The sequence below is a fragment of the Apteryx rowi genome, unplaced genomic scaffold (genome assembly GCF_003343035.1).
Source record: "Apteryx rowi isolate R43461 unplaced genomic scaffold, aptRow1 scaffold_190, whole genome shotgun sequence".
Lineage (NCBI taxonomy): Eukaryota > Metazoa > Chordata > Aves > Apterygiformes > Apterygidae > Apteryx > Apteryx rowi.
The window spans coordinates 1,516,011-1,529,654 of NW_020448197.1; the positions used below are offsets into that span (position 1 = coordinate 1,516,011).

The following is a 13,644-nucleotide window of genomic DNA, read 5'->3' on the forward strand; positions in this document are numbered from 1 at the left end:
GCCGGCTGCCCCCGGCCGCCCCCGAGGATGAAGCGACTGTGCGAGGAAAGTTCGTCGGACACCGAGTCGGACGGCACCATCGACGTGGGCAGAGAGGAGGAATACAGGTGAGGAGGYGCCTTCGGGGACAGCTCCGGCCTGGGGCGGGGGGACCGATCCGGCCTGGGGGCAGCCGAGCGCCGGCACCGAGGCAATGGGGCAAACTCGGCTCCCGGAGGATTTCCGAGGTCACCTAGTCCCTGTGCCAGGGCAGCTCAGGCATCACTTTGTCCGGAGGACGTGGGGGCTGGAGTGGGGTCCCCAGCACCCCAGGGTGCTCCGAGCCTAGGGTCGCTCTGTCCTGGCGCTTTCGGCAGCTCCATGCAAGCTGCTCACGGGGCAGCCAAGTCGGACTCTTGCTAGAGCGTGACACAGGCAGAGGCAGAGGAGTCCTCAGCGCTGCCAACACACTGCCCAGGAGTAACTCTGGCATGTCGCTTAACCCCTTCCAGGCTGTGCTTATCGAGGCTTTTCCAAGGAAGCGGGGARGCAGCGCGATCACAGTGTGTACACGCTGCTTTGCACAAGTAGGGGCTAATTCCAATGTTAGCAATGACACAGCAAGGAAAACCAAGTTGCAAAGCCGCGTTACCAAGATTAAAGCTGTGTTACAAGCTGCTTGCATTCAAGAAATTGCCACATTAAAGCTAGCGCAATTGGCTTTTCCTGCCCTGTGTGGACAACGGCAGGTCTGATCTTCATTAGCGGAAGCCTGGTGGCCCCCRGGTCTCTGCTCCCCCAGATACGGCGATGCCCCCCCGGAGCAAACGCATCCATCAGCTGCCTGCATGCGGCTGCAGCCCAAGTGATCCAAAGGCTCCCRGGGAATGTGGAAGGAGCAAGGAGGTTTTGCATGAGAAACGCTTCTCCTCTGCCGATGCATTTGTAACGCACCAGCTGGGGCTTTGATCTTTATTAGAAAGGGAGCTCGTGCGGTCTGGCCAGTGAAGGGTGCCTTGTTTTAAATGTGCCCTTTCAGTAACGCAGTCAGCAGGCTCCATCCCTTCGGGACGCCGAGCTGCAGCTTCTCACGGCTCCAGCGCTCTGCTGCTTGGTGGAACAGCAAGGAAAGGATGTCGGTGTGTCGTCGTCGTCCCCCCCCCCCCGCCGGCGCTATCCTTGGGCGTCGCAGCATTCCCAGGCTCTGCCTGGCAAAGGGCATCCCGCGGCCGCTCCTCGCAGCCGGGTTCCCGTGCTGGGGCAGCCGTTTGCAGGCGTGCCCGGGCTCTGAGCAGGCAGCCGGCGCTAGGGATGAAGGAAAGGCTCTGTTATTTGTTCTAGTCCAAAAATCAGCTGCTTTTGAACTCTTGTTTCAGTAGCCAAGTGTCCTCCCCCCTCTGCACCCAGCGAGGCCCTGCATGAGTTCATTCCCCTTTGCTGCTTGGTCTCCTGAACAGCGAAATCGCCCTGCTCGGTGCCAAGCTCAGGTTCTCACGGGACTAAATTCATGAGCTGACTTCGTACTGATACGGTCGCAGGCAGAGTCCAGCATGTCCGACACATAATACCTCCTGCACAAATTCACTTACCCCAACGCAGTTTCCAAGCACGTTGATATCTGACCTACCTTCGTGCTGCACATGAAATATATTCCACCTCTTTACAAAACATCAGTGCAACATGCTGAGTTTATAGTACCCCAGGGGAATAGAGGAACTGTTGTAATATGTTATTTCGGCGAACAGTAATGATACATTTTTGATCTCTCTCTGATACTGTTAATAAGTTCCTCTACTTAAGGCAGCTGAAGAACCCGGCAGCGCTGTGTTACAGTGCTATATACCTGTAGCGTTGCTTGTGTCACGCGAACACACGGCCATAGGAGCTGCTCCTGCCCCGACGGGTTCGCAACCAAAGTAATGCAATCCCGTACGGGGCACCGAAGGCTCGGGCGAAATGCAACGCTTTCAGGTGACGAGTGAGGTGGAAGGATTAGGACAGAGGGAGGGAGCCAGGCCGTCTGGACTGCGATCCCAGCTCCATTACAGATCGGTTGTGTGGTTTGGGCAAACCAGTTTCCCTGTAAAATGGGGATGAGTCACTCCCGCTCTGAGGCTTGGTTCGTTAACGCGTGTGGCAAGCTTAGAGACTGGGGTCACTGCAGAAGTGCAAGATACTGGTTAGGGGGTTTTTGGTTTCTGTTTTGAATAAACAATCAAAAGAACAATGTTATAAAATCTGGCAAAGAGAAATGCAGAGATTTTAATCACTGCAGAATTTAGATATGATACTGTCTACATGGTTCATATCTGTCAATCAAAYATGTTTTAAAAATATATTTTGCAATAAGCCAGGTTGGTTATCCCCGCAGCTGGAGCTGTGGTTTACAAAGAGCAATGCGCTCAAGCAGCACGGAGAGTTTCAGGATTCACTATTACAGCCTCCCCGAGTACGTCCTCCGCTTTCCTCCGCTGCCCCCCAAACGCGGCAGCTATACCATGCACCTATATTGCCGCGCAGTGTCTGTGCAGAGCCCGTTTGCACGCACACCATCACACGCGCTCGTCATACGTGCGTTTCTGTGCCCTGCCAGCACATGTTCGTGCTTGCAACGCCGGCGAGTGCCCGTGCAGTGGGGCAGCCCACCCAGCAGACATTCAAGCCGGCTACCTCCGTGGAGATCAGGGGAGCGCAGGCAGCGAAGGAGCCTGTTGTTTCATCTGCTTTTGTAAAACCACTTCTGAAAGCACCTCGCTCGGGCCTAGCGAAATGCATTTTTAATGGGCCGAGTTTGGTCTAGTTTTTGGCTCGCAGCGCAGACAGCGCTTGTCTCTACAGCAACAGCTTCAGCTGCCTGCCATTAAAACGCTTTGTCAAACTGAAAAACATGTTGATTCGACGGGGTGAACCCAAATGCCCCTGTCCAGATTTGTGTGTCTTGGTCGGCCCGCGAGTCCCTGCGGAGCGCGGTGCTGGCGGCGGTGCAGACCGCCGTCTCGCCCGCGCCGCAGCGGCCTCGCTCCGGCTTTTGTAAGGCGCAGAAAGAGCCGGAGCAGCCCCGCTTCCCTGAGCGGCAAAACCCCGCTTGGGGGAGGCGGGAGGGGGCCGGCCACCCCCGAGCAGAGGCCTCTTGCTCCAGGGAGTTTCCCATGCCCAGTTATCCGTCCTTATGGCGACTTCGCTTCCCCGGGGACCTAAGGGTTGAACTTTGCCTCCCCTTGCGCTTCTCGCGCYGACCTTCGGCGTCTTTAGCTTCGCCCCTGGCCGTCGGCAGCGGGACGGTTCGCAGGGCCCTTCCCCTCAGCCTGTGCCCGGTGCCCCCCGGCGCCGAGCCTCCGGCCGGAGCGGGGCCTCCCGGGGCCGTGAGCAGGCGGCTCTGCTCTGTCACGCCGTGCCCCCGGCTCCCCCGAGCCGCCACACGGCCCTGCGACGTCCCGGCCCCTCTCGCAGCGCCGCTGGCGTGTCCCTGCGTTTAGGGCGCCGCAGCCCACCCCAAAAATTGCCCCGGGGGAACCGGCTCTCCAGGGAACCCTCAGGAACCACATCAGTGCTTCGCCCCGAGGAGCGAGCAGCCCCAGCGCTGCTGCCGCCGCGGGTGGGAGCTGGGCAGCAGCTCGTGTCGGTGCAGCGCCGCGCGGCGAAGCCCGGCAGCCATGGCGCGGGGCAGGTTTGGGCGGCAGAGCCGGGAGGTTGGCGCCCGGGGAATGGGACACGGCTCCGCGGCTCGCCTGGCGGCTCTTCCAGAGCTGCAGAGGTGCCAGCGCGGGCTGCGATGGAGGCGGCGTGCGCCTGGTAGCAGGCAGGCGACTTGGTGCCGACGTGCGTCCCGGCCTGGCGGGATGCTTGGGAGACTCGGAGAGGAGAGAGGAGGACCCGAGTCTCTGCTTGGCTTCCCCATCCCCAATTCCTGAGCTCTGTGTTGTGGGTAAAATGGCATGGGAACCGCAGAAGACGTTATTCCAGGGGAAAGCTGCAGATGGCAAACGTGTGTAAAGCATATGTGCAGCCGAGGTTTCTCCCTGGCTAGCGCAAGGAACTATTTCCTTCTCTTCTTTTCCAGCCATGTTTCCAGGTCTGTGTCTCCCACTACGACCTCTCAGATCCAGGCCAGGAAGAAGCGGAGAGGGGTGAGTCTCCTTTCGCCGAGCAGGGCRGCTGCGCCGTGCCTCTCGGGGGCCTGCACCCGTCCCAGCCGCGTGCCGGGGCTGCCACTGGCATGGCCTTGCTGCGGGGACCCGGTGGGAGCTGCAGAAATCGGCTTTGTGCTGGTCCCTGCTCCATCTCTGGCAGAACCCTCTCCTCATCCAACTGGAGGTTTTCACAGAGGTTTGGCCTCGAATCTGGCAGAAAGGGGTGGGAATAGGGGTGGAGGAGACGTTTCTCCTAATGTTATCACATCGGTCATGYAATGTTCCTTTGCTCAGCTTTTCCACCCAAAACATTTATTTACATTGTCCTGTTCAAAGCAGCTCTCTAAACCTGCCAGAGCTGTTAACGAGGGCTTTAAACCCACGAGATGCAGCCATAAATAATGGCGGTTTCTCTTGGCAATCTCCCGTAGATCATTGAGAAGCGGCGCCGCGACCGCATCAACAGCAGCCTCTCCGAACTGCGGCGCCTGGTTCCCACGGCCTTCGAGAAGCAGGTGCGTGYGGCTCGCGAGCACCCGCGGCCCTTGATGCCACAGTTGGTGGCTTTTGCCCCGCTCACATGGCCCGYGCTGAACCGACAGCAGTTCAGCAAGGAGCCATCTTCCAGATGGGGCTCGAAAGCCTGGTCCGACCTATTCAAAGTAAAAATCCCCTGAAATCAAAGTCATCTTTTCTGCAGAGGTGGCCGTTGCTCCTTTACATTCCCTATTAGTTTTTGAATGCATGTGTTTTTACCAAACCATGGTACTTAGGATCTTACCCCAGAGTCTTTTCCAAGCTCTGGGATGGTTTGCTGGATTCTGCTTCCCAAAACTCCTCTTCGACCATGTTCAGAAAAATGATTATTCAGTGTTGACGGTACAAAAGGACTGCTGTGATTTCCACTTATCTCCCCACGCTGGCTGCGTTTCAGCAGTGTAAGGGTAGAGAGCCCTCAGAATTAAAAAGTCTGTAGCAATGTTATGTTTTTCTTATCATTATCACTTCAGGAAGTAAGTAGGTAGTAAAATTGGGTGGTAAAAAAATATTAACAAATATTCAGGAGCCCTAGGGAGAATAAACTCAGTGTAGAAAGTGTTTTGCAGCTATGAAGATACACAGAAATGAGGATTTTCAATTTGCATTGGGAGATCTTGGAAAAGAGCTCCACTTTCTACTCCCTTGATTTAAGAACATGAGCCAATGCCCACATCCAGATATCCAAGCACTCCTGGGCCCCAGGGAGGTTCTGGGGAGGGGGACACTGGGCAAAACCCTCCTGAAAGACACAAAACCCTACACCATAAAATGATGGATTGCTCTTTTCTTCTTCCCTGCTTCCAACACACAGGGGTCTTCCAAGCTGGAGAAGGCAGAAATCCTGCAAATGACAGTTGATCACTTGAAAATGCTTCATGCCACTGGAGGAACAGGTAAGATCTCCTCTTTTAAGCATATGTGTGAAATCCTGAAGGGAAAATTCCCCATGGACCTCAAAACAGCAAGGAATATCTTGGTGCTGGTGTGCCTTGCTGACTCCAGCAATCCCTAAAATGAATGTTGCCCTGTCTGCTTTGGAAGGGAAATCTTCCTCCCGGGGGGCAGATGGACATTTTCTGTGCTGCTGTTTTCCTTGAGTCTAATGTACGGGTCTGCATCCCAYGCTAACGCTGTGGCAGACTGAGCTATGTGGGACGGCGCGTCCCGCAGACCCCCAGCGAGGGTGCCGGGAGCAGGGACGGCATCGCTGCCGTTGCTGCACACCCCGCAAAAAGCTGCCCAGCCAGAGACGCGCTTAGTGCCGCTCAGAAATGGAGCCTGCTTCCGGAAAAACGATGTTAAACTCTTTACCTCCTCCCTGGGATACATTTCCTGCACAGGCTGAATTCTGCATGGGGACTCTGCAAATAAACAAGGCTTTTTTCCCTTTCTGTTCTTCTTTTTTGTCTCTTGGTTGTTATGAGAAGAGAGAGGGAGCCCTGTGCAAAACTCAACAAAGGTCTCATTTGTACTGAGACCTCAGTACAGACCCTCTGTCCTGTTCCAGTTAACAGGATGGAGATCACAGCTCCAGTAAAGAAGCCTCTGGCTGGCTTACCACCCATTTTTGGCTTGCTGGGGACATTGCTGGCATCCAGACTTTGGTTCAGAGCTGTAACTTGGTCTGGAACATTTGTTTAGATATTCAGTTTGACTGCACTGCAACAAAGGGCCGTATTGTCACGAGAGACCCCGTCAAGCGGAGTGGTCCAGCGCTTCGCTGTGCTGTGACATTCTCTGCTTTATTGCTTACTGTCTCATGAAGCTACAAGCAGGGAGTAGAAGCCTAAAAAATCAGCCGTTGGTTGCACTTTGTCTCACTGATTTTCTTCACATGTTGTGGCTTTGAGCTTTCTCAGCCCGGCAGTCTTGGTTCTGCCACTGCCCTGTGTCCTCCAGCCGGACATCTGTTTAAATGGAGCGTAAAGGACTGAGCTCAAGAGCGGGACCCGGGCACAGGAAAAGGGTGCTCAACTGCGCATTGAGAAGCGGAGACAATGTGTCCCGCTGTTCGGCAAGACCCGTAGGTGGTCCCTTCACAAAGACGGACCCGGTGTCCGTCTAGCCCCAGTCGTGTTTCCCGCAGCGATAACTGAGAGAGTCCAACAGGAGCAATTTCTGCCTTCCTGAGCCTGGTTAATGAAACCTCTTACTCATCTCACATGTTGGAGTAAGAGGCTTCATGACCCTGGAAATTTTATCCTAACGAGATAACCATAGATGCTATTCTCATGCACACAAACGTCCAGTCCTTTCGGACACCCACTTGGCTATCTGCTTCAGTAATATCACATGGCAGCAAAGTGCCTCAAGTGAAATACACAGTGCATTAGAGAGGGTAGTGAAAYCCAAGCACATTCCTGAGCTGTGCCTGGACTTACTGTCACCCGTGTCCTTTCTCTACAGGCTTCCTGGATGCCCGAGCTCTGGCYGTGGATTACAGGAGTATCGGCTTCCGCGAATGTCTCACTGAAGTTGTCAGGTACCTGGGTATCCTCGAGGGACAAAACACTGCYGACCCCATCCGTCTGCGACTCCTTTCCCACCTGAATAATTACGTGGCTGAAATGGAGCCTTCACCTGTGGCCACTTCCCTCCTGCCCATCCAGACCTGGCCGTGGTCCTTCCTCCACAGTGCTGCCAGCCCCGTACAAATCCCCAGGAGGGAGGCTGCCCCTGCTCCRGTTGTTTTGACTGCATCCTCCCTGGCGTACCCAAGCCCCGCTGTGAGGCCGGCCCCCCTTCGCCGTGTCCCCGGTGACATGCTGCCATCCCGCCGAAGCTTCCTGGCCACCAGGATGTCCTCTTCCAGCCGGAGGGCCCGAGCTGCTGGCTCGTCCACAGCCATAGCGGCCATGCCCAGGATGCCATCACCAACGGGTGTGTTGAGAGAGGGCTCGTCCAAGAGCAGCCAAATTGCGACGTTCCTCTTCTCGCCAGCCTCTGCCGGCATCCCCGTTCCACCAGCTTACACGGTGCCTCCTGCCTTGGGCACGGCCGTGCAGGGACCCGGGATCAGGGTTGGGACATCCAGGATCTGCCGCTCCTGGGCTACTGAAATCGGGGCTTTCTGATCCTCCCCTTCCCTTTGGAGACAGAAAATCTTCAGCGCCCGCTGCCCACAGGCCTAAGAACAAACCCAGCTGAAAAGGCATCTTTCCTGCTTTGCACGAGTCAAGGACCCGTAAAGAAAATTCTCTTTACTCTTCTCTCCCTTCTCCCACTGCTTTCCTTCCCTCACCATCACACCTCCTCCCCCTTGCCATGCCCGCGAGTGTAAAACACCTCCAGTTCACTGCACTTGCCTGCACGCAGCTGTACTCAAGGCCCTCCCGGCTCCGAGGGAGGGGGTGCCCGCAGATCCCAAACCCTTCCCTCCTCCAGCAAACCCCCTCTGCGGAGCCCGACGTTGCTCTTCCTTGGAAAATATCAGCCAGCCCTGAAATACCGTCTTATTTCCGTGGAGACTCAGAGCTTGCAGACAGACACTTGCTCGTGCTCGTGCCCCAGGACATGTCCCCTGGCTGCAGCACGTATTTTGGTGTGGTGGGACGGACCCAGCTTGAGCCCCGCTGGGACTGCTGGCACCCGGCAAGGCAGGCTAGGGCCTCCCCGCTCCCTTCGCGAACCGGCTGCCTGCTAATCCCCATGCTTTACGCTGCATTGCTGGCTTTTCCCACTTATGTGCCCTTAAGGTGGAATCAGGCAACAGCTTAACAGAGYTAGCTCCCGCATCCAAGTGGAAATCGTGCTGTGCCCACGTGTCTGCAGGGCCTGCGCTGGGATCCTGCACGAATAACGCCGGCGTGGCCAGGCCCGGGCAGCGGGCGGCTTCTCCAGCCCCTGCTCCCCACCGAGGTGCGAAAAGGCGAGACAAGGCGAGACGCAGGATTTCAAAGGGACGTCTGTCACGGAGGGGAAGGCTGCGAGGAAGTGAGAAGAAGAGGGATGCCCTTCCCCTCTGTCTGTGTCCCTGCTGGAGCCACCTCTCCTCCCTCCCCTGCTTGAACAGCTGCTGCGGCGAAGGAGAGGAACGGATCGCACCAGCCAGCATTCAAAGTGCCTCCCTCGCTTCTCCCACTGCGTCTCCGTTTTCTTTCCTTCGGCACCATGTTTTGGTCTCGCGCTGCTCATTCCTCCTCTCCCTGGGCCAGAACCAAAACCCACTGATGTGTCACCTCAACAAGTTCTGAGTCTGCACTTGTCCCAATTCCTGAGAGCATTTTTCTGCCTTGGCCTGTGTGTTGCTAGACCGCTGACACCGCAGACACCCCTCTGCTCCCACTGACTGTCCTCCCAGCCCCTCCGCTTTGGGCAGAAAGGAACAGGAACCCGAAGCCCTCGAGCTGCCCTGCTCCTGCACCATCTCCCCAACCCCCGTGGTGGGCAAGGCAGGGCTTCCCGCTGCTCGCCCTCCTCGTCTGACCCGAATAACCCCCTGCTCCCTGGATCTGTGCCTTTATTTGCTGGGATATATGCGCAGAGTAGTCTGGACCCAATTGTATGCCCACCCTAAGGAGTCTCACCCACCTCAGTAGCACTGTGACATGAAAGAGAGAAAAGCGTAGAAAGGTCAGTGGAGAGAAAGATAAAAAAGAGGGGGAAGTTTTCTCTCGAACGGGAGAGGCTCTCCCCATGCCTCAGGTCAAACAAGCAGCCGGTTGGTCCGTGCGGACGAGCTGGTGGTTACATTCCTCCAGGCTGTATCTGCCGTATGCATGTTAATGTATGTATCTGCTATTGTTTGGAAAGTGAGTTCTCCCCAGTTGTTTCGATGAACGTCACCGCACTTAACACACAGCAATGCCTCTGCTACTTCTCCTCACCCCGGTCCTGAAGTGTCCGAGTCTGTCAGGAACAACATATTCCCATTTAATGAAGTCAAGAGGAAGGTCCCTGCGGACTGGTTGTTCCTGAGGCTGGTCTGCACGCTAGAGCTCACAGCAAGTAGCCTGGCCTCACTTTACACTGTGCAGAGCTGTTAGATTCACAAGCTGTGGCATCCAGCAAAGGTGTCAAATAAAGTCTTTCAAACCCATGTCCTGGCTGTGAAATGTACTGTTGGTGTGAGTCTATTTTGCTGAAGAAGACCCAATCCGGCCTGCCTAGGTGACTGCTAGTTTTGCAGCAGATAAGCTTTTGTTGCCAAAAAGGCTTCAAAACAGGTAGGTAAGATTAAGCTTGTAAAATAACATCCCTGCTAGTCATTTTATAGCTACTGTTCTTGGTAACTCTGGTCCCATGATTTTTTATTTTGCAAACCATTACATGAGTCAAAATCAGTCAGTGGGATGCTCAGCAATGCTCGCCCTAAGATCTGCAATAATCCATGGCTTGAGAACAAATCATTTCATTTAGTTACCAATGTCCACAAATGTGTCAGGGAACTAATCGATCCAGCAGAGCCTCATAGCCAGGCTCTTAGGGCTTGCCGTGGTCTCCTGACCCTTTGCAAGCAGCACCAGAATAACCCCTGCTGCTTCTTCCTGTTGGAAAACCCTTTGGACTAAACAAAGAGCAACAGCTGAGAGCTTGTCTCTGTTTTGAGGAAAGGACCAGTAAATGATACTGGTAGTGAAAGACGCTGGGAGAATTTTCTGGGGAATGGTGGGAACTTGACTTCCTTTCCCATAACTCCTTTTCATTCCAAAACGCCTTTCAAAACCGCTCATAAATCCCTGCCTTAAGTACTGTGTTGGGAATTGCTGGAAGGGAGCAACTGCAGCTGTGATGGAGTAACACAGTTTAAGTCTGGAAGCTGAGAGAAACTTCAAGAGCAATAATAGGGCTATTGACAACGGGTCATCCCACTGGTGCCTAGGCTGCTCCAAAGTGTCTGGAGCCGTTGGTAGGAGTTCAGGGCTCTCGTGTGGCCTCCAACGGAGAGAGCAACAAAATTACCCTTCTGTGGGAGGCAAGCATACTAACCAGCCCTGGAGGCTACAGTGGTAAAACAAAACAGAGACAGTGAAAAAAAAAACACTTCCTGATCTGGGCTGATCAAACAGGAGCGGGAGCTGGTGGGAGGGCATCGGTTCAGCCCCGTGGGGTTTTCTCCCCACAGCAACACAGTGATTAGTGCAGTAGCCCGGGACTGGAGCTTCATTTTTTTTCCCAGGGTTTTCCTTAGCCTAAACATCTCTTATAACACATCCTGGCAACTTTTGATCTACCCTGTAGGGGAAATCCCCAAACTCTCCAAGCATTCTGTTCATCCTCATTCTTCAGGCAAAAGCATAATGAAAAGGCCTATGGGAACRCGTGGGCTGCGTTCAGTCCGGCTGCGCTGTGCTCTGCGGCACACAGCGGCATTAAACACCTTGCCTGCGCTCCAGCTCCGATGGCGGCGGGGCTGGAACAAAACAGTGTCCTAATTAACGAGCCTTAGCCTGCTCCTGAGGGAGACAGACCCACTTCCACGCCGTAGGAGAGAGATTTGTTCTGCAGCAGGTGCTACAGCAGTGAGTAAGCTCTGCTCTCCCAAATTCCCCTGCAATGAAAACTATTGCTTATCTGAGTTGCCCTATTGCTTTGGGTGCAATGGTCTCCCTTTTGTGGTTCTGCACTCCCGGTTGCATTTTTTTGGCTTGTGGTGTAATCCCGGCCTGCCCCCTACTGGTAAAATCCCCAAACTAAGGAGAAATCCTAAAGCAGGGTTAGGCTTTGGTTGAAAACTTGCCATCCTCGTTGGAAAACAGACCATCTCTTACTGATGTTACTGACGACCCTTCGGAACTGAGGGACCGTTCAGACACATGATGATGGAGCCACCGGGAAGACCACCACGGGTCTCATGCTAACATGACCGATGCAGACTGGGAAAACGAAAACATTAAAAGATGTGACCTTTGCTCCACACAGCACTAAAGGTCTTGAGAGGGCAAACTGGGAGGATCTCTGGCATCTCTGGTCACCAGGGTCCAGCTGCCCTTGTGTATTTGAGAGGAGCAAGAGCAGTGGGATCCCTCTGACAGTCTTGGTCTCTCTCGGGCAGTGGGTACCCCAGTGTGTCAGTTCATATCGGGAGCGAAAAGGACTGATGTCTTGGAGGAGACAGGACTCCAGTTTAGTCTGCAAGCAGTGTCCTCGCAGGRGGGGATGCAAATGTCAATAAATATGGTTCTAATAAAAGCGATTCTCAGCATAGCCACAGTGGCTGCTTGCAGCCAAAGGGAGTTTTATGTGGAAATACATTGCTCACACTCTGCTGTGTTTTGACTTTAACTGTCAAAACGGAAGCCACTCTGAATTCGTTCCACAGCAAGAAATTCATCTGAGCCTATGGCTTTTCCAGCTTTACTGACTCACGAGCACAGTGCTGTGGAGGACCCGAGCTTTGCAGCAAAGAGAGGCACCGAGTGCTTTCCCACCATCCACACCATGCATCAGCCCTCTGCCGCTGCTGGGAGGAAGATGATGAGCTGAGGAGGAGGAAGAGTTGAGTCTCTAGAAAATAACCAGAACTGAAAATATTGTAAAACAGGGATTATTATGATTGTTTTGCTATTGTTTCCTTTCATTCTGCTACTGTCAATTATTCCATTGTAGTGAAGGGATAGGTTTACAACCGTATACCATTTTTAAAGACAATTCAAGGCGACAAAGGCAACACATAATTGCAAAGTCACAGTAGATCAGCTACCAGACKCTGTAAACTATGTTAGTCCCCCTTAACAGGCTGTCTGTGGTGCCTGAAGGTCATTAATGAATCACCAAATCTCGTGCTGCTGCGTCCTCATGCTCCATTGAAGATGCTGGAAATAGATCATTACGGGTCTTTCTGGCATCGCATCTCGTGAGTGTGAAGCTGTGGGACGGCCAAGGGGAGTGAATCCCTCTCTTGTTCCCGCAGCTTTCTTCTTCGCCCAGCATTGCTCAGCCCTCACACTGCGAATAGAGAATGACGACTCGCTTCCGTGGGGAGATGTCGATGACCCTTGGTCCTGCTCCGGGGTGACACACGATGGGAGCTGGTGCCGCGCCGGAGGCCGCTTCAGGAGCTAGCACTTATTTGCGGAAAAATTATGCTCTGAAGGGGAGGAGGCAGATTGCTATGGGAATAACCCCAGCCACAGCCACTCCTGGTCTCCCTGCCAGCGACACCTCAAAAACCATAGCTTGGACCAGCGAGAAACATTATTATTCAAGAAAAATCACTCTCTCTCCTGGTGAAGTCCACGCTGCCTTTTCTCCCCGGCCATTTCTCCGCTCTGCCTGCCGGGGTTTCAAGGACCAGCCCCAAAACCCCCTTTCCCAAGGCCCTGCCGGCTGCCCGCAGAGGCCGATTTCGGCTACTCCCGGAACAGGGCCCTAAACCCCATGGATGCGCCGTCCCCGGGTGGCCACGCGGCTCCGGCCTCGCTCGGGGGCAAGCGGGCCAGCGTGCAAAACCGCACTGCTGCCCTCCAAGGCGGCCGCGGCGCCGGCGGCCTAGAGTTGGAGAACTATGAAGTTGGCGTTGTTATTTCTTGGGTTTATCGTTGGCTTGGGGTAGAGGGATGGGATTCGAGGGCGGTGGGGAATGTCTTTGGCAGAAAATGAAACACCTCGGAGGGGAGGGCTTGCTCAGGCCTGGACAGGGCTTGACGAAGGGGAAGCGTGGCGGCGCGGGTGTTGTTTGCGCATCTCACGTGAGGGAAGGAGGAACCAGAGCCACTCTGGCGATTCGGTGTTTGTACCAGCTCCGGGAGCTTTCCAGAGAAAAACAGAGGCCAGGGGCAGGCAGAGAGGCCGGGATGAGGGTGATGGGGGCAAGGGCGGCCACGGCAGGAGGTCCCGGCCCCACACAACACGGGGGGCGAGAGAGGGGCCGCGGCCGCCATGTCGCCGCCCCAGTGCCCGCGCGGGGCAGCCCCAAAATGGCGGGGCGGGGGCTGAGATGGCGGGGGCGGGCTGCAGGGAAGGCGGCGGCGGCCTTCCCTTCCCTTCCCTTCCCTTCCCTTCCCTTCCCTTCCCTTCCCTTCCCTTCCCTTCCCTTCCCTTCCCTTCCCTTCCC

At 55.0% G+C, this 13,644-nt stretch overlaps 1 protein-coding gene across 1 annotated transcript; it reads left to right on the forward strand.

The window, feature by feature from the left end:
• Positions 1-27: 27 nt before the first annotated feature.
• Positions 28-7,723, forward strand: HEYL (hes related family bHLH transcription factor with YRPW motif-like). The gene is made up of 5 exons (XM_026062616.1): positions 28-107; positions 4,040-4,106; positions 4,541-4,624; positions 5,461-5,542; positions 7,056-7,723. The coding sequence occupies exons 1-5, from the start codon at positions 28-30 to the stop codon at positions 7,721-7,723; spliced, it is 981 nt and encodes a 326-aa protein (XP_025918401.1).
• Positions 7,724-13,644: the final 5,921 nt, after the last annotated feature.